This window comes from Cololabis saira, chromosome 23 (genome assembly GCF_033807715.1).
Source record: "Cololabis saira isolate AMF1-May2022 chromosome 23, fColSai1.1, whole genome shotgun sequence".
Taxonomy (NCBI): Eukaryota; Metazoa; Chordata; class Actinopteri; order Beloniformes; family Belonidae; genus Cololabis; species Cololabis saira.
In genome coordinates, this window is record NC_084609.1 from 17,370,321 (window position 1) to 17,397,955 (window position 27,635).

The 27,635-nt window shown below is 38.3% G+C and overlaps 1 protein-coding gene across 6 annotated transcripts in view; it reads left to right on the forward strand.

Moving 5' to 3' along the window:
- cacna2d4a (calcium channel, voltage-dependent, alpha 2/delta subunit 4a) overlaps positions 1 to 27,234 on the forward strand; it is an 83,567-nt gene extending 56,333 nt beyond the window's left edge. For 4 of the 6 annotated variants that reach the window (XM_061715016.1, XM_061715021.1, XM_061715018.1 and 1 more), the window contains 13 exons: positions 12,083 to 12,144; positions 16,392 to 16,406; positions 16,841 to 16,885; positions 17,055 to 17,117; positions 17,735 to 17,805; positions 18,618 to 18,693; positions 18,788 to 18,840; positions 19,702 to 19,757; positions 22,185 to 22,205; positions 22,643 to 22,763; positions 23,353 to 23,468; positions 23,856 to 23,938; positions 24,116 to 27,234. In XM_061715016.1, coding sequence (XP_061571000.1) covers positions 12,083 to 12,144; positions 16,392 to 16,406; positions 16,841 to 16,885; positions 17,055 to 17,117; positions 17,735 to 17,805; positions 18,618 to 18,693; positions 18,788 to 18,840; positions 19,702 to 19,757; positions 22,185 to 22,205; positions 22,643 to 22,763; positions 23,353 to 23,468; positions 23,856 to 23,938; positions 24,116 to 24,208 — 875 coding nt within the window. In that variant the 3' untranslated portion in view covers positions 24,209 to 27,234. The remainder of the gene's footprint in view (positions 1 to 12,082; positions 12,145 to 16,391; positions 16,407 to 16,840; positions 16,886 to 17,054; positions 17,118 to 17,734; positions 17,806 to 18,617; positions 18,694 to 18,787; positions 18,841 to 19,701; positions 19,758 to 22,184; positions 22,206 to 22,642; positions 22,764 to 23,352; positions 23,469 to 23,855; positions 23,939 to 24,115) is intronic. The other 2 variants (XM_061715019.1, XM_061715020.1) reach the window with 1 other exon arrangement.
- Positions 27,235 to 27,635: the final 401 nt, after the last annotated feature.

Here is a 27,635-nt window from a genome sequence, read left to right on the forward strand (position 1 = left end):
TGTGTGTGTGTGTGTGTGTGTGTGTGTGTGTGTGTGTGTGTGTGTGTGTGTGTGTGTGTGTGTGTGTGTGTGTGTGTGTGTGTGTGTGTGTGTGTGTGTCTTTCCGGTGTGTCTTTTAAGTGTTGGCATCCCCTCCTACCCCTTCCTCTTCTCCGTATGTGTGCGCAGCCGTGCGTGTGGCAGGAGAATATGTGTGTGTGTGCCTTGTCAAATATAGTAACATTAGGGTATGCTGCCTCTGTCTGCCTGCAGCTCTCCCACGGTGACAGAAAGGACGAGGGAGGTGGAATACAGAGCAAAATATAATACGCAAAGAGTGGAAGCCGAGAGAGGGATGAGGGGAAAAAAACAGAGAGGCAGAGAGAGGAGGGGAGTGGGAAGCGGTGAGAGAAACAGACGAGGTTGGTCAAAAAAGAACAAAACAATGATAGGAGGGAGAGGGGGGAGAGGGAAGCAGAGGACAGGTTGGGATGAGCTTGATGGAGGGGGGACAGAAGGAAAGATGCGTGATAAAAAGCTGTAGCAGAGGAGGGAGGGAGGGAGGGATCTGCTGATTTCAGTGGAGATGAGAATCTCCCTCTGCCACATGGGCTTTTCTCCTCCCTCAATTTGTTTTTCCTGTTTTTCTCTCTCTCTCTCTCTCTCTCTCTCTCTCTCTCTCTCTCTCTCTCTCTCTCTCTCTCTCTCTCACTCTCGCTTCACGTCTCTCTCACCCGTCTTTCATTTTCATTTTATTCCCTGTGGCATCTCTCGTAACAGCTGACTTTGTGTGTCTCCGTGTGGGTTTAGACTGTCCATGCACGTTTTAGAGTGTGTTTACATGTTTTATTCACATTTTTAAAAGCAACAGAAAACATCTCTGGAGATAAAATCAATATCTTTTGAAATAAATGGCTTCTTAGTTAATATTGGAGTATATCCTGAAGAAATGGATGTAAGCCAATTCCGCATCATTCAAGTTGCTGCTGATGCTGGGAAGGGGCGCGGGGGGGGGGGGTCTGTGTTTGTTTGCACACAGCTTATAATTACTTGGCTTGGCCTTATATGGAATGAATCATAGCAGAAACACGCACATTGTGTTGTTAATGAGCATGTGAATCATCTGGCACAGTTGGCAGTGCATAAATGGGAGACGAGTATTTACCATAAAGAACTGAAACAGAACTGTTCACCAGATGAGCACTTTTCATCCAGGTGTGTGTCTCTTCTTCTTTAGACAAACAGCTGACATTCAGTGTTTGAATGTTTTCTTGAGCAACATATCTAATCCTTCTTCTCTTGATTGCCACATAACCGATCGCAACCTCCAACTTTCCTGGTGCTTTAAAGGGAAAATCATGTGTCATAACATTAGTTAACCGTGTCACCAGAGGAAAATGTCACTTTTTGGAAACCACTGGTATAATATTAAGACCTCTCAGGTAACAGTGCTCAGTGGCACCTTAATTCATGGCCATGACATCTTTTTTTGTTCTTTTTCCAAAATGAGTGTTTGTTGTGGAACAATGAGTTTATAGAACCATGTCTCATGGCAAACTGTAAAAAAAAAAAAAAGAAAAGAAAATTTAAAAAGCATGAAAATAAAACAAATTATCGTTTTGCTTTGTGCAAAATGCCAGATGCAGTTGACAAAAAGAGGATTTCAGAAGGAAATGTATTTTCTCCTTGCACTTTTGTTTTTGTTGGCAGATGGCGCAGGACTTGTCTCTCGAAATCTAGAAAAACACACACAGATTTCAAGCATACCTTTTGTGCAGTGAAAGGATCCCTTGTATAGCCTGAGAAATTTCACATAGATTTTAATGCCTATGTGGTTTGGGTGCTCAAATCGAATCAAACAGCGAGTCTTGTGGTGTGTTATATATGCACTAAGACCAATAAAACCAACACTTCATGTCAGCGTCACAAGATGTCAGGAGAATATTTATATATCTATTTATTTTTGTCCATTTACACACTAAAAAACAGGATGTTTGCCCAGAGTTTTAGAAAGGACACAAAGACTCCTTGATTACATGTACCTGTGGTTTCAACAAACATACAAACACACAAATACAACTTGCGTCTCTGGTTTCCTGTGTACACCTAACGTTGTGAATGTGCCAGTAGCCCTCACCGGTCCCTGCCACAGGACACAGCCCTCAGCTGTGGAAGGTGATCGGCCGGAAGAAAGGGAATAAAAGTAAGCGTTAAATCTGGCCGTCCACATGAAAGTCTTGTGTGTGTTTATCCCAAAAGGGTAATTAGCCTCTAATTTGTTCTGCCTCTTGTCTCCAGAGTACAAAGGTCAGTGACCAGGATTTGCCGCATGAAGCTGCAAATAATTGCGTGCCAGGTACAGTGTGGCTGTACCATACTGGACAGTTGGTTTAAATCAAGTGGTACACATACAGTATTTAGGTGAAAATAGTTCCATCTTGTCAGTTCGATCATATTTAACATTTCTAAAACAGCAATTAGGTCTCCATGATTATGTTTGTTTAAATGAAAAGAAAGTGAAGCAAACTCTTACTTTTGCACCTTTCATCGGTTCTGCACACACAGCAGGGCACATATTTTATATCCAGGACTCATTTTTCAGTGTTTGAACTTGGCCTTTAGGTTTGCAGCAGACTCTGTCACATAACCTGAAAGCAAGATGGAAAGAACATCTTCCAGGCACCTTGCCCATTTTGATCATCAATGTCCTATTTTTACTTTTCTCCTTGAAACATAATTGCTACAGCTTGAATTATGTAAATTACTCTGATCATTGCAAGTCAACGTCTATTTCCTCTTGTCCGTGCTGTTCTCGGTATTCCTTCCAATATTGACTATTGTTAGACTTCACATTCAGGGGAAAAGAAAAATGGACCTTGAATTACTCCTGGAGTTAAATGTAGCTGTCACCCATGATGACAAATACATTAACATCATGCAATTACTAGGTGTTTAAAGCATTGGTTCATAAATATTTGTTTAATTTCTTCGAATCTCATTTCATCGTGAGATGTGAGAAGAAATACGTTGTTTTTTGTTTTTTTTTACAGTAAATAAAAATGCAAAGTGAGCATGATGTGCTTTAAGCAATCCATCCAATGTTTTGGGGCTTTTTCTGCAATTGGCAGTGAGGACTTCTGGCTAAGGCCTCAAATGAAAATGCCAGCGTCTCTTGCCAAGTTGGTTTTTACGGCCAGGTCTGTTCCATCAATGATGGAGGAAATAAACGCTATGAGAAATGATTAAGGCCAATGGTTTCAAGCAAGAAAGTGTATTTTTATCTTTTCTATTTGTCCCTTATGGTGTTAGAGCATTTCACTGTCAAATATATTCATTACACAGCACCGGAAATCCTGGTTTATTTATTATCTTGGAGGCATGATTAAATCCCTGCAGTCGTTGCTGTCTTCTGCTTCCAACACTGATGATATATTAATTTAAACCCGGTCTGATGCATTCACAATAAGATTCCTTATATGGATGATGATCAGAAGTCACATATTTTTTATCCTCCTCTTCCCTCATTCCTGTCTCTCTTTCTCTATCTCTTTTCCCTCACCTGCACCACCTCCCCAGCTCTGTAATTTACTGTGCTGTTGGACGAGCGTCAGTAAAGATGAATTGACCTACAGTTTTGTATTAACACCAGAGCTGGCAGGGCACGTTTGGCACTACCAGCAGCCCCTGCACAGGCCAAATGACTTCAAGGTGCCATCTATCTTTTTACTTTCATATGTACATGTATTCACACACTCACCCACCCACACAAGGGCAAAGGGGGGTTGTAATTTCTTTAAAGTTGAATCCCAATAATCAGTTTTTCATCCATGCCTCAGTCCCATCCATGACTCTGAAACTCCCTGAAAATATTTTACCTTCTAGATATGGTCATTTTTCAAGAACACTGTTTAATTACCCACAAAATAACAAGAGATATGTTGTTTTATGTACTGGAGTTGCAAGATTAAGAGTCGAATGATAACACATTAGTACACGTCCTATTTTAAGTACATAATCAATAAAGACACAGGGTCAGGACCATTAATAGTGCTTCCTCTAAAACCAAAGAATATATTAAACAGTTATTTTCTGGGGCTCAGTAGAATTATATGGCATATTATATGAAGTCAATGAGAAAAATCTCCCTTAATTCTCAAAAGATCATCTTCACCAGACAGTCTGGGACATCAAACACTAATGCCTCATATTTACAGCCTTAAATTATTTTCAAAAATGTTTTATGGTGCATACAGATTGTATTTTGTGGCGTATTTGCAGTATATAAATAAAATGTGACATGAAGCTTAAAATTATAATTTTGACACTTAAATACATGGTTTGTCTCATCCAGTTCTTTAAATCTGTGGTTTATTTACGAAGTGTCTCATCTTGAGTACAAACAACAGCTAACATTGGAAGTCGACCAAGAACAGGTGCAGCTAGGATTCTGACCTGAGTAGGACTTTAAGAAACTGAATGTATGAAACCAGCTTTGTGTGTTCCGGCAACACGTGGTCTGTCAGGGCAGGATGAATTAAATGCTTTGGTCGACAGATAACAAAGCATTTTAGGTACACACATTCTCCCAAACTTGCTCAAAGTTCATCCCCTCGGAGAGTCTCGTTAATTCGGCCGAGCTCATTTGTTTAGAACGGCGCCAAATTCATCACAGCCAGACAGATGGTAGAGAGGGATTTCCTAGAGGAGAGGACGAATAGAAGAAAAAGAGTGGCCCTGGGCCGATGGGGGAATCAGGGAGGAAATGAGATGGAGAAAACAAGGGGGATGTTTAAATTAGGGACCAGGTTAAACTGGCTGAGCGTAAACAGAGACAAACAGTTACATGGAAAGATGAGAGATGAGCAACAACAGAACAGAGGATAAGCAAGATGTGAGCAGGAAAGCTGAGCAACAATGCTGTTGACTCAGGAAAGAGACTTTTTCTAATCCAACTCTTTTACACCGCTCATTGGAATTTGAGTCGGTTCATACTTATTTTTTAAAACTCTGTTTTATTTACAGTGAGATTGGTAGATGAGCATTTCTTGAAGTGTTTCTTTGAATTACAAAACTAAATCCATGGCCAGTCCAGTTTCCACAGTTTGCAGACTGTTGTGTGTATTTTTACTGTTTTAATGAAACATAAACACTAAATATGCTTACTTTCAATTTTTCTAAAAATGTTTGAGGATGTGTTATGTAGCGCTTGAGATGTTGTGGTAATTGAGGTATGAAGTGATTCATTAAATGGTGATTGAGTCATTGAACAGAAAAATCATGAACAAATTGTATTATTCCTCCAGTAGTGGCGTTTTTTAAAACTGTCGTTCTGAGCGTTCGCAGCAGGTTCCAGTGAGCAGTGGCCAGATCTCTTGCACATGTGGGTTGTTGTTTTGTTTTCTGATGAAGTTGTTCTCGAGATCTATGAGCATGTTTTACTGCTTTCTTGACTTCTGACATAACTGTGGCCCCATAACTGACTGAGCCAAGGGGTTTCCTTGTGGTTTTGCTTTTACTCAACACAACTTGACATTTTCTTGCTAGCATGATGTGCGTTTACAAGTTGTGACAATACTGAGTTGCCCCCTCAGAGATATATCAACGAAAGTTCATGTTTGATCATGGTGAATAATGTTTGGCAGGACGTGCTCCATGGAGGAACTGAGCCTTCACATAAACCTTTGTGCCAAACTGAACACTGCAATTGAATAATACTGTGAGGAAGAAAACTGTCATTAGAACTAAAAGGATAGACACAACCAATACTAAAGTCTGCCTCCTTTCACATTATCAAAGACTGGCTGGGTGGTTGCTGCCTCCAAACATCACAGCTTGAACTGCGTTTGGCTGTGTGGCAAAATGGCCCTTTTATGAGCACAAACTGCCATTTGCTTTAACCTTTTCTTTTTCTCTCGCACACACAGGAACATGCTTTTCCCTGTCTCTCCGCTATGAATGATTTAGTGAGTGAGCCTCCAAGAAGGCTCGGAAACTAGGTTAACTTAAGGTAGGCTCCACTGGCTTAAAAGTTCCACCCAAGCCGTGTAAAACAGCAATTATTTCTAGTTTTAAGAAGCAGGGCACGCATTTAGCTTTGTTTCGCCACCTGCTCCCGATGCTGCTTCATCTTCAGCATGCCTCACTGGGTTTCACGATAAATGAAAATAATTTTAACCTCTCTGTTATCTATTGATTTACATTACATTTTATATATTTATGAATCAGAGTTTGACTCCACCTCTGTAAAGTACACATCTACTCGCCAGGTCTTGCATGAAACATTCAAGGCTAGTTTTTTCCTCATCAACACGTGCCACCTCTCTGAACTTTCCAAAGGTAAACTAAGCCTCTTGATGTCGAGAAAGTTCCACATGACAAAGTGAGAGACACTTCAACAGAAAGAAAGCATGAGGTGATGGTGTGACAGACAAAGACGAGGGAGAAGCTTGAGTCATCAGGCTTTCATCCAATCCACACACTCTGCCTGTTGCTTTGGTAACATGATGTCATCGCAGCCTCTGTCAACTCCTCAGATGTTTGGGAGCATTAGCCCAGAGGTGTGTGTGGTCATGTACAAGTCTGATGGAGTTGACACAAAGATGACTGCGACTCATGTGTATAAATATTAAAACGTGCTTCCTTGTGTGCATTTAGGGGAGTTGTGTGTGTTAAGACATAAAATACATCACTGATTTCTATTTGTTGTGATTATAAATTCAGCTGGTACTGATTTTTCTCTCTCTCTGAGCAGTACGCATAGTTTACAAAGGTTAGAACTTGGCAGCATCAGTTTTATTTCAGTTTCTGTTGAGGCTTTGGGGAAGACTTCTGCTTTTGGGAATCCCAAGCATTCATTTTAGTACTTGACTTTAAAAGGTTAAGAATTGATCTGTGTGAGGAGCAAGTTTCAGTTTTTTCATGGTGAATAAACATTGTAAAAGTATGTGGGACTGAATATTCAGGTCAGCATGTAGACAACCACAAAATGGATCTTCTTTGACATCCTTTGACAGGTATTTTTCATTTTCAAAGCCTTACCAATCGGGATTCATTCCCCCTTTACATGTTGCAGTAATTTCCATAAAGACAACCGTTGTATATTCTTTAACTAGTCTTGCACGTAAGACCTATGTAATCACAGAATCTTCTACTTTGAGTCGTCATTATTTGAGGAAACTGTTGCTGAAGTCCAAAACAGAAGGTGGAAAGGCCCAGAAACAGAAAAACTCAGAGTTTGGTGGAGTCAGTGGGCTCTAGACTTCAGGCAGTCTTTAACTGTAAAGGATTTTCATCCAAAAATGATGTTTTGAGCTTTGTAATTCCTAAATAGTAAATACTATGTGTTTTTGTAAAACCCCTTACATTAAAGTCCACATATTGATCACAACAGGGATATTTTACATCCCTGTAGTGATATAAAGGCATAAAAAGTCTGTCATTGTCCAAAGACCTCTGGACCAAACTATATGTAAATACAACGATTGAGAGAAAAAAACATTTGAAACAAGACAGAAATAAACCCCCAAACTGCTTGTTTGATTCCATCTTACTGATAAATGCTTGACATTTGTGGCTGTTTACTGTAATTACGTGTTTGTGCATTAGGGAGACTGACGGAAACTGCACACAAAATCCATTTCTAAGTCAGAAAGCTTCAATCTGTATTGTCTTCTCTCCTTTTTCAACTGACTGTCTTTTTGACAGTGTTGTTTTTGTGTCTACAACAACGAGTCCAAATAAATAGAGGGAGTGAGACATAAAAACAGACATGAGTCTTTGACATTTGTTCAGATAAACAGTAATCTTGTTGTCACAGTCAGTTCAAATAAGAAACGCTCCCTTATAAGACATCAAACAAGCCACAAATGCTTTTCAGAACATTTTTGTTGAGATCTAATTTATCTATTTTGTGAAGATGGCAATAATTGGAAAAAATAGTACAAAAAGAATTGTTTCTTTTAGATTGTTTCACCTGTACCTCCTGACTCAGGAGACTCACCTGCATCAATGAATCTACTGTTGGCAGCCTATTTAGCCCTTTTTTTTTTTTACCCCTTTCGGTGGCTGCCTGCCTAGTTTCTTTACTGTTTCTCCACATGTATCGTGTATTAGATCAGCTTCATGCATTGCCTGTAAACACAGTCTGCTCTCTATTTTGTATAAGAGAAAGAGCAATGAATGAAATGACCTCTCCACAGCTGGCCTTGTGTTCACTGTCCCCCACCAGCACGGTTTAATTTATTGAGTCTGTCTGAGTTTCTATATATTTAATTGCTCCTCCGAAGTCTCACTAAGGGAACCATCAACACTAGTTCTCTTCACTGCTCATTTAACACAAGCTGACCCCCTCTCTGTGCAACCTTGGTGCAAGACAAACACAAACACACAAGCATGTTTAATGGAGTCAAAAATGTGTGAACATGTACTGCAGGGTTTCTGGGAAAGTGTGCACGGCAAGGTGAATGTGAGGGCGTCTCACGGTGAAGCTTCACATGGTGAAGCTGGGTTTTTTTCTTCGTTGTTTTCCTATTAAAAAAAATGAAGAACATTTTGATGACTCATCCTGTGCTCAGTGGCAAATACTAATTCTCCATTCAATGAAACATGTCTTTAATTTTTCATGTCCTTCACTTCGCCTTATGACAATGAATTCAAGCGAACACAAAGCTGGTGTGAAACAGTAGGATGCTGACTGAACAGACTGTTACTGTAGCCCTTTCTGACTTATTTTTTTACAGGAAAATGAGCAGCAGTCTAGCAGGTTAAACCTTAGTCATCTTCCCTAATTTCTTTTGATAAACATTTTAGCTCTTCATCAGCATCACCTGACTTTATCAGATGTATTTGCTTCGACACATTCTTGTGTTCAACAAGATGCTGCGCCAGCATGAGACAAGGTGTCCTGTTGTTCATCGTGATCGACTGCTTTGCAGGGTCACTGAGTCAACGCTGCAAGCCCCATGGGAAAATGTCTTTTTTGTCTCTTAGATGCTTGGAATTTGACTTTTTTTTCTAGTTTTCCTTTTCCACTCTGTATATCATTGCCTCGCTGATTATTGGTCACATGCATAGGACATTTCATTTGAAATATGCTCATCATCAGTGAATCAGGTTTTATCTCTGCAGTTCTTTTCATACAAGTAATTAAAGCGCAATCTGCTTTCCAGATAGATATGAAACTACTACTAATAACGAAAGAACATTAAAAGCAGTGCCTCCCAATGGTCAACCCTGTATACTAATGTACTCAAACAAGTCTCACTACTAAAGTGAGACTTGTTCAGACTTGTTCAAGGCCCGTTCTCCTTCATTTAGTCTTTTTAGCAGTCACAGCTCACATCCCTCCGTCTCACCAGTGTAATAACCAATTAACTCCAGCTCTTTCCTCCTTAATTTTTTTATTTATTTCTCCAATAATTAACATCCTGTTGAAAGCATGCTCGACTGTGATTGCCAGCTCACGGTAATTGCACCTCAGACTGTGAACATACAGGATAATCTCACGTACATGCATTCATGAGACACAGAGTAAACCCAAGAGCACAAAACATTTTCACCTCCATGCGTCCAAGGTCATGCATTTCCCTGTATACACAGCTGAGTGGAGACTGAGCACGCATTAAGCACTAAATGCTTGGAAGCTGTGTGCACACACATTATAAAGAAGAAAAAAAAGCACTATTCCCACACAAACACAGAGGGGGATCAGTGTGGTAGGTTTAATTAGATTTGGCCTATCAGCCTTCCGCTCCAAGAAGCAAAGACGTCAGATCACTGATGCCCGCTGTAATGGCCTTCAAACACTTAATTTGAGATTATTGCTGCGGTAGATGACTTCAAGGTGAAAATCACGACTGAGGTGAAAGGAAAAGAGAGTTAGTGTTCCTAGTACTTTTTAAAAATTATTATTAAGTGGCAGAAATAACAGATCAGATATGAACATTTTGCACTAAATTGTCACATGACCTTTTTTGCGCGAGCTGCCCAGGCAGTATGAACAGATAAACAACTCCCTGATCAGCCAAACACCTTTTCCTGTGCGAGTGACTGATTACAGGCTCATTACAGCCACCATTCAGCAATGGTACTGATTTCCAAAAGATTGGACAAAGTGATGAGGATCAAGTAGCAGCTTAATCTGAGCGATATGCAGATTCTCCCTAGGACGCACAGCTCATGTTACAAGCACAATCAGGAGGAATACTTACTTTTCTGACCACAACTGTGCCACAGTCTTTGGTAAACCTTCATTTCTGTAACTTCACAGCAGTGAAATAAGGTAAAGCAACAGTAACTAATTTCTGATGTACTTTTAGTATAAATATATACACAGCTAATTCTGGGTATGTTTATTTATTTCTTCTAATATTCTTTGGGTGGATGAGCTGCTCTGACATCTGAACAACAGTGCGGAGATAATTAGCTATTCTAAGCTGACTGGCAGTATGACTGTGAGCGTGCATGCTTCATGCTTGTGTGCATATTACATATGTTGAAGCCTTTCAAATTAAATTTCTTCCTGGGCCTAAAATTAGGAGCAAATATCGGTATTATGCTGCTGTGCTGTGTACAACATAGGCATCTATTGTATCTGTCTGTGTTGAGAGCATCTGTGTTTTTATGGTATGCATCTTGTATATTGTGAGCATCATGGAGGTTTTCCCTGAGTGACTGCACAATGCATGCCGAGAGAAAATCGCTGAGTCTTTGATGCTAATATGAAGCGTCATATCTTCCCTCACAGCGTGTGTGTTTCTGCCGTGCATGTGGATGTCTGCGGCGTGTGTACGCTAAGAACTTATGCAATTATGGTTCCTTTTTTCACATTACCATGCTGACTGAAACACTGACAGACAAACAGCCTTAAGCTGACTTAAGACATCACTCTGCCACTGTGTGCGCGTGTGCACATGCGTACAGTATCAGACGTATACTAACGCAATCTAATTCCACACATAGCTTTTGGTGACTGGGAGTGCTGTTTTGTAGAGGATGGTATTCATATGAACACACACACAGACACACACGAATCCTGTCTAAGAATAGACAGTTCACACAGAACTGCAGAGGCTTAGAAGGCCAGTTACTGTAAAAGTATTCTCATAAGTTGAGATCTGACGGCAGAGCTGATCCGTACAGGAGGTCGTCTTTTACTCCTCCAGCTTGAGAGCCGAGAGAGCGATAAAGTCTCTCACTCTGGGGCTTTATTCATCTTTTTAATGTTCTTTCTTCTGAAGTACCAGTATTAAAACTTACCCTTTTTTTCTGTGACTAGATTTGCTGCTCATGATAGTACGCATATTGTGCTGCTACTTGTGTTTTACCATCACCTGAAAATCACAAATCAACACAGAATCACATTGCGAAAACTGTATTTTATCACTAAAACAAGTATATTTTTTGTTGTGAACTTGTCATATTTTAAGCCTAAACATGTTGAAAGGCAAACAAATAGTCCAATTCAGTAAACCAAACCAAACGTGCAGCAAAAAAAAAGTCATATTCTCAGATTGTATCCAAACTCATGATCCAATATGATGAGATTTAATTTATCACACACCTTCTTATATTGACTTTGTCTTTCATTCATAAGTGAATTTATTTTTACTGTCTCATTTCCACCACCAAATAACATGTATTTGTGTAGCCATGGTAACAGCAAAGTATGTCCTATTACACTTGCAAGGTCTTGTGTATCAGGACGTAACTGTATCATGTGCAACAGTAGTGTTTTATTCCCTGAAAATAGAATCGTCGTCTAAACTAAACGTCTAGACCGTCACATCCACAACAACTGGTGCAGTACCAGCAAGCTAAATGTGCCCATTATGATTCTAGCTTTAAAAATAACATCACAACAGTGCAAGGGGGAGTTTGAGAGATTTGGAAAGATGCTCAGGTCCCAAACAAAGCAGCTCAAAAGTATGTTAATGCAAATGTTACGGTAATGGTGGTAAAAATTAAAGCAGGTTTTGCATGTGGGGGATCTGGGATATTTCTAAGTGAGGCCACATTTCTTGTACAGGACCTGAATATTTTACAATTTTACACATAGTATCTTAACTGATGTCTTTTCTCTCTGTCTGCTTTTGTTTCTGTGCAGCCATTGGGATCCAGATGACTCTGGAGGCGATGGAGTCCAAATTCTGGTCCACTACAGCGCAGGTACAACCCTCTAGCCTTAATATAATGTGTTGATAGTTTTTCATAAAGGAGCGACATTTGCAGTTTGTTCTTTATTTGATTGTAAAAGTGCTCAAACATGAGAGATGGGTTTAGTATGTTGACCTTTGAAGCCCATTATTTTCAATGAACCATGGTTTGCCTCCAGCTGAAACAGAGTAAGTTGTTAGATTAATTGTGCACAAAAGTGTCCATAATATAAAGTATTCAGCTCCTCCTGTTTCAAGTGTTCAAGTTTCAAGCTTTATTGTCAAATAATGCTATATGTATGTATATATACAGTCCTCTCTGACCTACAATGCAAAATACAAATAATACAATAGAAGCAAAATTAAGCTGTGAAAGTACAAAAAAATAAAATAAAGTAAAACATCAGAATTTGTACCACTTTTTTTAATAATCCTACATCTTGTGACCATGTTTTTGGAGATTTTACGCTACACAGTATGTCTTTAAACCCGTAATGTACAGCTCGGGAAAGTGGAAAATCACAAAATCAGCTTTTTCCTCCAATTTATTTTTTCTTTTTTTTGTTTGGCTCTTTCTCTTACTGGAACGGCATTCTGCCTCAGAAACATTAACCTGAACTTGCTACTTGCCCGTTCTTTTGCCTTTTTGCTGCAAATTAAAGATGGAACTTCAGACTGTGTGTAGAAATAATAATCAAAATTGTAGCTTTTAATCTAATTTGATTTCACAAGCTTTAAACAGCGACTCCAACTCACAGGTCCAGTGAGTAAATTTGAAGCTGCTCAGTCGTTAGAACCTAACTGTTGAAGAACATATTTCCTATTTAAGGAGTTTAACCTCTGTCTCGTTCTAACATTCAGAAATGTCTCTTTGTGCTGCTCCATTATTCTGACATATATTGCTGCATAACGAGGACTCAGAAATGATAATGGTACTTTTTCTGCCACATTAACTTATTATTACATCATTCAGACTTTGTTTAATTCAATCTCAATGCAATGTTTTCCATCCCACTGCTCCTACCATTAAAGCAGTGCTTACCCCTTGAAAATATTATACTGAAAGATTACTTGTCATCATTGACTTTGTTTTAGTGGGGTTTTTTTGCGTGATGTACTTAGAAAGTCCGACTGGGCTCCGGATGACGGATGTTAGTAGCGTTCCATAGGAGAACAGCGAGAACGTGCTTTGGCTGAACATTTTGGCTGCAGCAGGTGTTCGACAGCCCTCCTCCTCCTATGCTCCCATGGCTGTAAATGACAGCACTTAAAAGGCCATTTACGGCTCCTGGCTAGCCATTAAGTGATGGATAGCTACCACAGCGAGGCTTACGGGCTCCCAAATGTCTGTGTGTTTGTATGTGAGTGCATGCAGTCTGTATATGCACTCATCAGAATCATTTAGTGTAATCAGTTAAATTTTTGCAATACAGAAAGTTATTCCCATTTTAGTTTACTGTATGCAATTTTTCTCTTATTTTTCATCATTGCTTCATTTCCTCATCTCCTACACTGCCTCCTCCTCTCCTAATCTCCTGTCCTTCTCCCTCTCTCTTTTGCTAAAACATCTTACATAATCATTTTATCTCGGTGTCATGTACTTGATCTTTATTTCATAGAGTTTGTGTGCACATGCACTCATACTTGAGTCTGCGCTTGTTGTCCCTGTGTACGTTCACGGCCTAGCCGTGCGCATGTGTTTGAGAGAAATGCTTCTCTTCGGTCTATTTTAAGTCTTCTGCTCCCTCAGGGCTGAAGTTGCTGCACCTACTGTGAATCCCAAATGAAAGACTTATCAACAGTCACAGCCACAATCCACCGTATTGTATATCCTTGTCGCCCCATGAAAGGGTTAATGTGAGAAAACAGCACGGATTTCTACTTCTTAACTTTCCTCCCCGAGCACATCCTGCCCCGAGTTTATTTTTTTTTCATCTGAAAAATAGAATTTGATAAACATGAATCCTATTTGAATTCACAAAATGAATTATACGATATGAAAACCCCACATGTCTCTCACAATCCACTGATGCTTTACTTTGTCTGACAGTGAGTCGGGCTGTGAAGTGATTGTAATGGGAATCAGAGGATGATAGATATTTTTGTCTTTCACACTTCAGAGTTCTGTTTATCTCCCAGAGAAGACTCGGGCAATGTTTCTTTTCTCTATGATTTGTCTTTTTTTTCTTTACCTGCGTCTGTGATAGCCCTGCACTGCAGCTGCTGCAGGTTGAAAATTAAGTTTTATTGGTACAATTACTTACACAGAATTTATATAAATGTCATCCCATAGTCTTCTTTCTCTTCTCTCTCTCTCTCTCTCTCTCTCTCTCTCTCTTTTATACAAACAAGCATTTCTGTAATTTAATAGGGCTTTTTTTTAAATCAGGCCTTTAATCCCCTTTTTCCAGTGAAATGGACACTGTAAAAAATATATAAAAAACAGATTTGCCTTCTATTTAAGTGAAAACAGTTCAAAAACTGCAGATATGCAAACAATGACTGCATATCAAAAAATGTGTTATTTTATTGTTGTTTATTGTTGTTGTTTATTGTAGTAAAACAAGAAGAGTAACTGGAACATCCTACAACTAAATGGGTTAACTGAGATCAGGTAACACGACTGGGACTGAAAAGTGCATCCCAGACAGACTGAGTACCAGAGAAGTACAGATGGGGAGTGACTCAGCCTTTTGTGGAAGATTGTATGTGCAAATCGCTCCACTAAGAAAAAAGTCTCTTGGGGTTCAAAAAGGAAGGATTTAATTCAGAGGTTTTTTTTCATCTGTTGTACCTAATATTAACAGACTTATTAATGACTAAAAGCCACTCGTACCATTACACTAATGACTATGAGTGGCTGTTATCTTTAACCTATTGGTTGGCACAATTTGTAAATGCTTCCATCCCAGCTTGGTTAAGTTAAATTGAATCTGTTGAGTCATACTATATATGGTGGGGATTGTGCAGGGTGCAACATCTGAGTTAAAGAGGAAATTAACCATCTGGCTTGTTATCAAAAGTAAATATCTTTAATGGCATGCGTGTGTATTGGCGCATGGATCATCTATCGCTGCATCATTAATGCCAAACAATATCCACAACTTTCAGAGCAGCATATTTTTTCTTCAATATGTATTTTTTTAGGACTTTTTGAAATTTCTGTTATTGGTAAAATATAAGATAGTTCTTACTAGATAATTATAAGATATTCATGTGCTCTAAACAATGACTTTCTTTTGTAAGTGTTAAAATTATTAGCTGCACCGAGAGTGTTTTTGATGATCGATATATTAGAGTAAAAATTGTTTGATGTGTCATGAAGCGTTCCCACGAGATCCATTTTCCATGTCAGGAAACAGACAAGTTTCGAAGATTGTTACACCTGCTACTGGAGGACCAAATGGTGGATAAGAGTTTAGTTATACCATTCAAAACAAATTTGAGAAACAAAAATTCAGTATCAGTTTGGAAATTAACATCTCCTCCATTTCATTTATACCAATTCACTCTTTTCACATATTCACGTGTTCACGTGGTTGTTTGATAGTTTAGAAACAATTCGGTGACTTTGTATTTGGCAAAGTTTTAGATATTCATGCACTGCTTTAATTAATTGAATGAGACAGTCTAGTTTCCCATAGATGTTGTCCCCCATCAAGTCTTCTCTTTTATCTGTATTGTACGGGAGACGTGTCATCATTTCTGTCAGTCCACCAAATTGAAGTTTATGCCTGGCAGCAGCGACGCTTCAAGGCAGAGAGAAGACTGACATTTTGCTGTAATAGGATTGAAAAGGATGATAAATGGTATCATTCACACTGCGACATGCTCTGTTTAGCCTGACCATGTTTCTAATGGCATATTGTCCATTGATACCAAGCCAATGAAGATAAAAGAAAAAGTAGCCATGAAGTAAAGTAGCCATGAAGTCTGCGAAAAAAATGTAACGTTCAAATTTCACATTCAAGGAAGAATTCTCTTTTGTCTAGACTTTTGTCTATTTTGTCATTAAAAATTTCATATAGTGTAGTTGTAAGAGAAGGACTAAGAAGAGTTTTGCTCAATCATGTCTTGAAAAAAAATATATTTAAAACAAGCAACTGTGAAAATTAAATGCAAATTCAGAATCATGTTTGACAAACAATTTGCAGGGCTTTGTCAACAGCAAATAGCAAGTCTGTTCATTGCCTATCGTACACATTATTTACATTCGCATTAAATATATCTGTGTTTTTCTTTCTTTGTGGGTGTCCTCAGCCAAATACAACAGATGTAAGTATGCATATTTTCTCCATCCTCATTTTCAAGAGCATCAGTCTACTTTTCCTTATATAACCAAAGTTGAAATCTTCCGCTGAGCTCTGTGGAGTCAGTTTCACACTCCAATTAAAACAGATCGCACACACTCACAATCACCGAAACGCAAGCAAAAACCTTCGAATGAGACACTCAGGAGCTGAATGCAGGTAGCCATGGCACATATGGCATGTATTAGCAGTTTATGACATAGAGAGACACTTTAACCCACACAAACACTTGTCGGCAGTGACCCACCTTCAAACCCATTTCAATACAAACACAGACAGACAGACATTATTTTCACATACATTCATTGCATTCACATTCACAATCACAATCACTTGCACTTCATTCTTTCTGATGAAAATGTATCCTTTGTGTGAAATAAAATGACTTTGCTTTTTTAGTGCTCCACTGTGGAGGGTATTTGTCCTCTTCGCTGTGACAGATTTGTGAGTATATCTTCCTATCTGCATGGTTATTAATCAGTGTATGACTTTACTACGAAGAGTTTTATCGTTATTGAGCTCTACCAAAAAGCTCAATAACGATTTGGTTTGACTCATATGAATTATTGATGTACTCCATCTGTCTAATTGGTGTCTGTGTCTCTTGTATCAGGATATTGAGTGCTACGTGATTGACAATAATGGCTTTGTCCTCATTTCTAAACAGCGCAATGTTGTAAGTTCACACACACACATACACACACAAACACATGTGCAGTCATGCAGAGATAACATAGTTAGAGTGCTTTTTAATCTTTGACTTGATTGTTGGAGAGTCCTTACACCTGTCAGTATTCATCACATTACAAAAAAGGAAATACACCCCTTTAATTGTTTTTTAGAAAAACAGGTCCAAACTTTTTTTATGTCATTCATGTCAGTCACACTTTCCTGTTTCCGGCAGAGCCGATATCCAATGTGTGGCCAGATCCGTGTATTTAATTCCTTGTATACATGAGATTATCTGATGCTTCATGTTTGGAGGAAACGTTTTGAAATAGTTGATTTTAGCCAAAAGGACAACCTGGAGGGATTTCAGCCTGTATTAAGCTTAAGCTCAAAATGAGTCAGCACTATGAGGAAAAAGTGCATTGATACAGATATAAAATATACAAAACACATCTGGCTGTTGTGAAACCCATCAAATAGCACAGCTGTGAGTCTGCAGTTTTAGTACATCAGTGTGTGTATGTGTATGTTGTTTGACGTGATAAAGGTGAGCAGGGATTCAGCTTATTCAGCACTACTGATTGTCTTACATTGTGCTTTTCTTTGCCCTTTTTTTCCTGGCAGGTGGGAAGGTTTTTTGGCCAGATTGATGGGTCAGTGATGACCACCTTGATCAGGATGGGCATGTTCAAAAGGTACAACCTGATAGCCACTACCTGACTGGTTGACAGGGCATTTGTGTTTCTGTTTTCTTTAGTCTGTCTGTGTCATGAATTGACGGGGTTACTTAATCCTGACAAGGTCTGCTGCGCTTTGAACGTATGATTTGTCATTTTACGTCACTTTACGTGTTTAGGTGTGCCAGCAACCCATGTATTTAAATCTAGCTCATGGATATACATGTGTCACCCCCCGGCTGTATCACTAACAGCAGAGCGCATTCCTAATCAAGGCTTATGAATATTTCCCTCTTTATTTTTGGTTCTTATGCATCTAAGCATCTAAATCGATGCCCTTTTTCCGTTTTCCCCATCTGCAGAGGAGTTAATTCATCCACCTTGGTGTTCTTTCTTGCTCCCCCTCTAGTTTGACAGCTAAGGGTTTTCTTTCCCCCTTAGTCTTTGCCCGTTTTTACGTTTCAACTCTTATCAGAGATGTGCTATTTTTAAGCAGTAAAGAGATTTTGTCATGCTTCATTTGACATAGGGCATTACATAACTGGTTTGGAGCATTGCATGAATTTCACTTGCAATCTGTGTGTTTGCATGCACAGTATTTGTGTTTTGACGTGTATGTTTTAAGAACGGTTTTATGGCTAAGAGGATTTTTTGGAAATTTAGTATTATTATTTTGGCGATTCAGACCTTGTGATCTCTATAAAGGTCAAGTTCAGTCATACAGCACTGCATTGTTTCTGGAGAGGGTCATGGATCGATATAAGTCAGAGAAATACTGCCAGAGGAGCAACATCATGTGCTTTTGCGTGTGTTTGCTTATGTTTCCTCAGGGTGTCCTTGTTCGACTATCAGGCCATGTGTAAGATGAACTCACACTCCGTCAGCGGTGCCCGCCCACTTTTCAGTGTACGGCTAGTGAGCTCTCTGTTTCTACAATAACACTCCTACAACAGTGTAATCCATTGTGCAATAAATATGAGCTTTCTGTCTGTCTTCTCAGCCGTTCTATGGTTTGGCGTCAACCTTCAAGTGGTTCCTCTCCCACTTTCTGCTGTAAGTGTTCCTAGGGGCAGCCAGAACTGTCTCTTCTACATGAGGAGACAATGAGTTGATGGCATGCACACAGCAAACGTGTTCATTAGATATAACAGGCTGTTGATTTTATCATCTCATTGATGATTTCTCAGACAGTGGGTCAGATTTACAGTTTACAAACCTCTAAACCCAATGAAATAATTTGCTAAGTTTAGGGATTCAAATCGCCTCTTGGAAATGTCGTCAGTTTGATACATTTCATCAGGAACTTAACTTAAATATTTGCAACAATATAGTATATAATATGAAGTGTAATTAAACTGTTTAATGTCTTCTTTAATTCCCAATTATCAGGTAGATAAGAGAAAGCAGGAGAAAGGATATTAGCTGGTTGTGAAAAAAAGTTATTTTCATTCTGTTTTCATATTTTCATCCTATTTCTCTGACAAAAATCAATGTGAAATGTATCAAACTGATCAGACTCATGTAGATCAATTGCAGAGCTCACAGCCTGAGCAACATTTCTAATTATTCTTTTTGTGACCCTAAGGGTTATAATGATGCAGTTTTCGTTTGTAAATGTGACCCACCCTCTGTTAAAGTGGCTGTAACTTGACAAATATTTCCATTGGCTCTAATATGTGGAATAAATCCACTAGAAAGGTGGATGTGTTAAGAAACTGGTTTATTTGAGGTAGAATAACCCAGCTACAAATTACTGCTGAATAACTTGAAGACCCATTTTATTAATCCCATGGTACAACTTTGGGTCTTGGCCCAGTTTTGAACGCTGAATGCAGTCTGCTAGACTTTGGACTATAATGATGGCCACAAAACTGACTCCCTCTGTCTGTATCCACTCTCCTCTCCTCTCATAAGGTTTCTACTGAAGTTTAATATCTGCAGCATCTGGCACGCAGATCATTTTGCTGATGGTAAGTACAAGCAAAAAAAAAGCTGCCACTGCCGAAAGAGGAGACCTGCAGTAATCCAGTATTCCTTCATGTTCATTTGAACCGGATTTTTAAAGGCAAAACAACTCCTTTGTGCTGCTTTAATGGTCATCATTAACATTTCACTCAAAGTATTCATTTCATCTTTTCATGCCATTTACTGTATATTGCACTGCTTGGCCAAAAGAAAAAGCCCCTTCCGGGATTGAACTAACAGGTCAGAGCCTCTGGAAATGTGTTATTCTGTTTCCGAAGGGTGACACTAAACAACTAGAGAAAGTAGTTAAGTTAGGCAGACAATTAAATAAATGGTTTCTGAAAATTATGCAAAGAAAGAGTTTCGTAAATCATCATTTCAAGGAAGAAATATGGTTGGAAAAAAAACTTCAAAGAGAAAGAAAGTCAACAGCTCACTTCAGGGTTGAATTGTGAAATTGAGAGAATTTTAATACTCACCGTATGAGATTAATTATATTTATTGGGATTAAATAGCTGTTGAGTATTAAGAAAAAAACATCTAACAGTGCATCTAATGAATTAAAGGCTTCAGTTTCCGAGGAAGAGTTACGATTGGCCTCATGTGGTCTAGTGAGTCCAGATTTTCAAGTTCCAGATTGATAGGAGCATCAGAGTAACATGAGTGTTCAACTATGGAGCCAAATCAGGGCCAAAAGTTTTGCTAATTTGAAAATAAAATTTGAACCTGAAATTTTTTTTTTACAGTTTCAGTTTTATTTTTTTCAGTATCAGATCTTTTTTTCAGTTTCAAATCTTTTTATTTCAGTTTCAAATCTTTTTTTCAGTTTCAAATCTTTTTTTTTCAGTTTCACGTCTTTTTTTTCAGTTTCACATCTTTTTTTTTCAGTTTCACTTCTTTTTTTTTCAGTTACACATTTTTTTTTCAGGTTCAGACTTTTGGCCCGGATCTGGCGTGGGGGGCGTGGCATCAACTGAGAGGGGCGTGGCATCATGAGTGACAGCAGAACAGAGAAGGCGGGGGACGTTCCTCCGTCACGTTGCCTTCAGGAAACGTAGGTTGCAGAAGTTATCAGTAGAAGTATGATTCAACACTGTAACAGCCATACCGTACTTGGTAGTATGTGGAAGTGGGAAATGTCAAACTTTAAAGTGTGGCTGTTGAACTGTACAGTCTGGCATAGTTTATTGCTTTTATACTGCGATTGGTGCCAAGTACGGTCTAAAACAGCCTTTCAAACAGAAATGTGTCACTAATATCAGTTTTTTCCACTGCAAATCACGTGAATATGGTGTATACAGTGTTGAATCTACTTCTACTGATAACTTCTGCAACCTACGTTTCCTGAAGGCAACGTGACTGAAGAACGTCCCCCGCCTTCTCTGTTCTGCTGTCACTCATGATGCCACGCCCCTCTCAGTTGATGCCACGCCCCCCACGCCAGATCCGGGCCAAAAGTCTGAACCTGAAAAAAAAATTTGTAACTGAAAAAAAAAGAAGTGAAACTGAAAAAAAAAGATGTGAAACTGAAAAAAAAAGATGTGAAACTGAAAAAAAAGACGTGAAACTGAAAAAAAAAGATTTGTAACTGAAAAAAAGATTTGAAACTGAAATAAAAAGATTTGAAACTGAAAAAAAGATCTGATACTGAAAAAAATAAAACTGAAACTGTAAAAAAAAAATTTCAGGTTCAAATTTTATTTTCAAATTAGCAAAACTTTTGGCCCTGATTTGGCTCCATATTCAACGAAGTAATGCACCTAACGTACTGTACCTATAACTACTGTGTAAACCTGTGGCAGTACCATGATGTGGGTTTGCTTTAGTCAGTTAGGATTGGGTTCAGCAATAGTAAAATATGAGGTTAGCTGCCTCAAAACAGTTTTTTTCTTCCCGGATAGCATGAGCATATTCCAAAATAGCAATGCCAGAACTGATTGAGCTCAAATTGCAAACGAGTGATTCAAGGAGCACTAGGCATCCTTTTCACACAGTGTTGATAACTTAACGGAAATCTGGAAGAAATAAAAAGAAAAGCTTCATGCAATAGGCCACTTCTACCATCAGCTGTACATATTTAACTTCAGACAGTAAAAACATGCTGTGATGGGGCTGTCAGCAATTGCATGGCATAATCAAATTTAAGGTGGATCTTACAAAATATGAACATGTCTCTTGCTTTTTGGCCAAGCACTCTATGTTGCAACATTTGTAAAAATATATGTTGTGTGCTATGTATTAATCATGTCTAGCATTGATCGTCAGACTGGAAATCATTACAGGATCACAACATTGTGTCCTCTAATCCTCTCACCTGTCATCTGTCTCTGTGGGGCCATGAATAACACATTCACTCTTGTTACTACTGTGCCTCATCATCATCACCATCATCATCATCGCCATCATCATCGTCATCTTCATCATCCATTTAGCCAAGCCATCCTACAGTTTGTGTGAGTATCTGTTTTGTAGTGTTATTGAACATGAGTAATGTTCTGTAGCTCACTCCTTTAACATTTAATTGTTTATGTGTGACGTTTTTGTGCAGCCTTGTGCAAACTAAATTAAATTTAGTGTGTCATGTTACATAATGGTTTCAGCAGGATCAGACACCGCTACTAAATGCTTCAAAACGAGATCCAGGTTCAGGTAGTTAGCACTAATGCTCATGGCTCGAGGTTTCCTAGTTCGGATCTCATCGGGGGTCCTTCTGTGTAGAGTTTGCATGAACACCCTTACCTAATAGGCTTTTTTTTTGCACCATTCTGAAACCTAAGCAGCAATGATGAGCTGACCTGTGGGCTTTTAGACATTAGCCCTTATTTTGTTGACTTCCAGTCGTATTCAAATTCCCGATCTCAAGACATGAACCTATCTGTGTTTTTATTAGCCTCTGCTCACAAGAAAAAAGGGGACATCTTGCAGCCGTGTGACACAGAGTACCCCAGCTTCGTTTACGAGCCATCAGTCAAAGAAACCAACAGCATTATCAAGTGCGGACGATGCCAGAAGTAAGCACACACACACACAAACACACACGTGCACACTTACACACGCAAAAAATAGTAGCACAGTCCTCTCTAAGCCCTCAACCACTCGTATTAAATTGTCCCTTCAAAAATCCATTTTCTGTGGCTTTGCTGTGCTCTGATTACTTGAGAGCTGTGTGTATTTATTGAAGAGTGTCAGGATGAAGAAAATAAGTAGAGAGGATTCAGGGTGTGTAGGGTTATGGAGAGACATATGGAGAGGGAGAGAATGAGAAACTGAATGAGAGTGACTGGTGAGATTGAGTGACAGAAACAAAGATGGAAAACGGGATGAGGCCAACAAGAGAAGACAAGCATTCAAGGCATTTTGTGGTGATGGGCTGAATGTGACCTCCCTCGTGAGGAGAAAGGTGGTATGACACATCATAACGCTTACAGCCTCCTCTTACATATTAATCATGTTTTTTAATTCTGTCAAGTTAATATGTATTGTTTTATTTATATCATTACATTGTTGCACACGTGTTAATGTTCTCTCCGTGTTTGGTTTCATTTTTTTTTTTTTTTGATGAGCACACTTTACATTTTGTGTCATTTTCCTTTGTGTCAGGATGTTTGTTGTGCAGCAGATACCGGACAGCAACCTGCTGATGCTCGTCGTGCAAGCAGACTGTGACTGCTCACGTCAGTACCCAGCAATCACCCTGGAGCCCAAAGAAGTCAAATATATCTTTTTATTTTTATTCTAATCATGTATGTGGGTTCATTTCAACAAACCATCAAAAGTCAAGTTATATAACCAAAGGGACCTATATTTATCTGTTTGCTGCATATTTTATGTTTGTACACATTGCCTAAAGTGTCACTTATGCTCTAACAAGCACAAACTGCTTTAATATCTCACTATCTCAACTGTAACTTTGTTCTGGGTACATTTACTCGCTATATTGAGATTTTGGACTGACGTCAGTAAAGAAATGTCCATTTATTTCTGACTGACAACAGTATTTGTACAATGGTGATTCCTACAAATATAAAGCTAACTTTCCTGCACTCCTAAAAAACTTTTGGGCCAGATACCCTGTCTGTTTTTCTTCCTTGACCCCACTGTACATAATGCATCAGTGAAGTGCGAAAGGATGAGGTCCCAGAAAATTCGCAGACGCCCTGAGTCCTGCCACGCATATCATGCACACGTGAGCTTCACCTTATTTACTTAATGCCACATTTGTATTCATACACACAAACATCCTTGTGTGGTCTTATGTCCTATGTGCTCTTTGAGAATACACTATTGATGTGAATGACAAAAAAAACAAGAAAATGAACTTAATTAGTACGTATTTTAAAATTGAAACATTTTGTCCTTGTAGGAGAATGCTGCCGACTGTGGAGGGGCATGCTTCATATCTCTCTCAGCCTCTCTCCTCATCATCTGTCTCTGCTTTGCTGCACTTGCTTCCTGATGATGGACAGCTTTTACTGTTTCACCTTTACTCATGTAAGGGAGGAGGACAGAAATAATTCAGGAGATGGGTTTGCACACTGTTCACCTCCAGGGGATTTTTTTCAAGCAACAGATTCTGCACATTTAGTTCGGGAAGGCTGCAAACAAAGACTCCCCCGCGGCACCTTTTATGTGATTTATGAGCATTTCTTGATTACCTCCTGGGACTCAATACGTATGAACTAAGAACTGCAAGAAAAAAGCAAAGTTAATAGGCCCTTGTTGCCATGGACACTTTTCATTTTGATTTTTTCTCATTCACCGCTTTGCGTCTCAGAATGAAAATGGACTAAAGAGGCGAAGGTGGTAGCGTGCATTAATAAAGGGATTATGAGTCACAAGGTGCAACATAACGAAGTCTATGAGACACATCTGCTGTTCCTGTCATCTGAGCTTAATATTGCAGACACACATGCATATCATATACGTGGTTGCTTGCATGCATTTTTCCGGCAAATATATTGTTGATGCAATTTTTCATCATCAACCATTCTTTATCTTCACATAAAAAAACCTCTGCTGTGTTCAAAGTTATTTTACGTGGGAGCACAATAATGAATTACATTACAGTTACAATGGATAGGATGACGGCTCTCTCATATAGTCACAATTGAGTTATAGTATTGAAAGTCACTTCTGTATGATACAAATATAGAGGCAGTGGCAGGAAAAAAAACATGTAAACTAATTCGAATAAACCACAACAATGCAATCTAATCTTCATCTAAGTCACAATAATAGACAAACACAATGGGCCTTTGCTGATGACACTCAAACTGTTACGTTTTCGCCCATCTGAATGAAACACACACATTAAACATTCAAGTCTGATGGAAACATTAAGTGAACACTTGGAGTTAATACTTAGTTGAGTCTCCTTTTGACAGCAATTACTTCCATCTTAACGTTCAGCAGCTCCCGCTCAGACCTGAGAAACGTTCAGGGGGAATGTGTGACCATTAATTCAAGGGCATGTGTTTGATCTTAATATTGGTTGGGAGATATTCCTCCCTTTTTTTAAAAATTCAAAATAACTGATTTGCTCCTGTAGATAAGTGATCACTGGCTATCTGCATAAGAGGAAACCCAAGTTTACCACCTATATTTATATCAGACATAGTTTGATATAGATATGTTTGATGCATTAGAACATTATATTCTATTGCGTCCTATTCTAACAACATAAACACAGAGAGGCTGTTGTAATGTGACAATTTGGTGATTAACAAATCAATCCATAACTGTAACATCTTAAGATCTCACCTAAGCCCTGAAGGTCCAGCTGCCTTTATCTCAACCTGGTCTGCAGCATCTATAATGGATTTCCTTGAGTTTCCCCATGTGCAACAAAAGCATTCACGAATAAGATGTCTGAAGTTGGATTCCATTAATTTTTTTATGGACTAATGTAATATTTCAACTTCACCTGAAACTCTGATGCATTTGTTTCTTCAGCATGCTGTTATCCATCAGCAGGTTGTGATTATGCTCCCTGCATACAACATGTTGGATTTATGGACATATTTTCTTAGGATTTCTTAGGACTGAATTTACAGTTTCCTACATTAACCCTTTTTATTTTATTTTCTTAATCAAACTTTATTTATAATTTTAGATCTCCAGTAAAAGACAAATAATGAAATGACTTAAAAAGACCAGAAACAAAAGTCTGAGGCGGTGAGAAGACGATGGCGCAAACACTTTTTTTTTTTGTCACTTTGTCTTTATTGGATTTTCAGGTTATTACAACTGCACATTTATACCAGATTACAAAGATTATCTGTATATTCACCCTGCAACAAACAAAAAAATAAAAAGTAGAAAAACATGAACATAAACTTGTGGGTTAGCACATTAATAATCTATCCTAAAAAAGAAAAGAGAAAGAAAAAGAGGTCCGCATCCTTATGCTTTCGCAAAAACTGATTTGTCTCATCAGCTTAGGCATTGTGTTTGTCTATCACTGTGACTAAGACATGAATCAGAATTACATTTTGTGGCAAAATAAATGCAGAAACCCAGTTATTTCAAAAGAGGGTCCAGATAATTTACCTTGCCACCGTGTGGAATAAAGTTAAACAGAATGGCTTTTTACCTCTTTTTTAAATATTTATTAATGTTACATTCCAAAAGTATTTGTTCCATCGGCAATTTTCTTTTTTTTAATGTCTTTCTGCCTTTTTGTCTTGATCAACTGTTTCTGTTTGTTTGTAAAGGTTGTATGTAACCATGTTGGTCCGTTTGTTGGGATGGATGTGTGAAAACCAGAACTGTGCTTTATGTTTTCATGGGGTATAATTTAACAAAGTCTTTGCAATATTTAAGAAAAATAAATGTGTATTTTGTTTTAATTGTCCACAATGGATCGTTTGCACTTTTTCCCGATTCTAATGTTCCAGGAATCAAAAGGAAAGAAGTTACATTGCTTTATTTTTTGCCAGATTGTATATTTTTTGTCTAAATTTCCAGAATCTTTTACTCATGACTACTTGTTATTAAAATATGAATTTCTAATTTAAGAATTACAATCTGTGACTGTCTGACAAAAATGAAAGAAACCTGTTAATATCTTAATAAAACTATAAATCATATAAATCAAATTTTTGTATACATTTGCTTGTGTGCTTTATATTTTGAAGTGTTTTCTTTGCATATCATTGCTTTTCTTTGCCTGTGTCTATCCATGAAGGCTTTTATATGATTTTTTTTTTTCATCATCTTACAGATCATATATTTAAGTTGATGTGGCTCTAAGACTGACCAGTTTTTATCCTGTGCAACTTTATTTCATGTGTGGGGGGGTGCATCATTACAGCATGTACTGTTGTGAGGAAGTTTTGAAATTAAATCTATCCATCTGTCCCATTTATGTTTGCAACTTTCACTGTGCTGTTGTATGTAAATTGTATTCATGACATGTCCACATGGACCGCAGCCATGGTTTGTACAAGATCAAATAATTAAACAATCCATATGGGTTTTGTATTATGTTTGATGGCAGTTTCTTTTTTGTCTAGTCAGTGAAAATAGAAATGTCAAAGTCAATACTTTTTTGTAAAAATACATGAAACCTTTGTGATTCTTTACATTTTCAAACCAAAAATGTATTTTTAGAAATAACAAATTGTATTTCAAAGGATTTGGTTTGGGATAATTGTAATATATAAATGTATTAATGAAAACATTTCTGACCAATCATGAAAAGCTTTACATCAAGTTTCATACACTTATAAAATAACAGAATTACAAATATAGGAGATATTATTCCATCAATTGAAAATACAGTTGGAGACAATATGAATAAACAATTCATCTTTAGAGTCATTGAGTGCATTTCATAAATTATGGTCACCTGCCTCATCTTCATACTGTCATACATTTTGGAC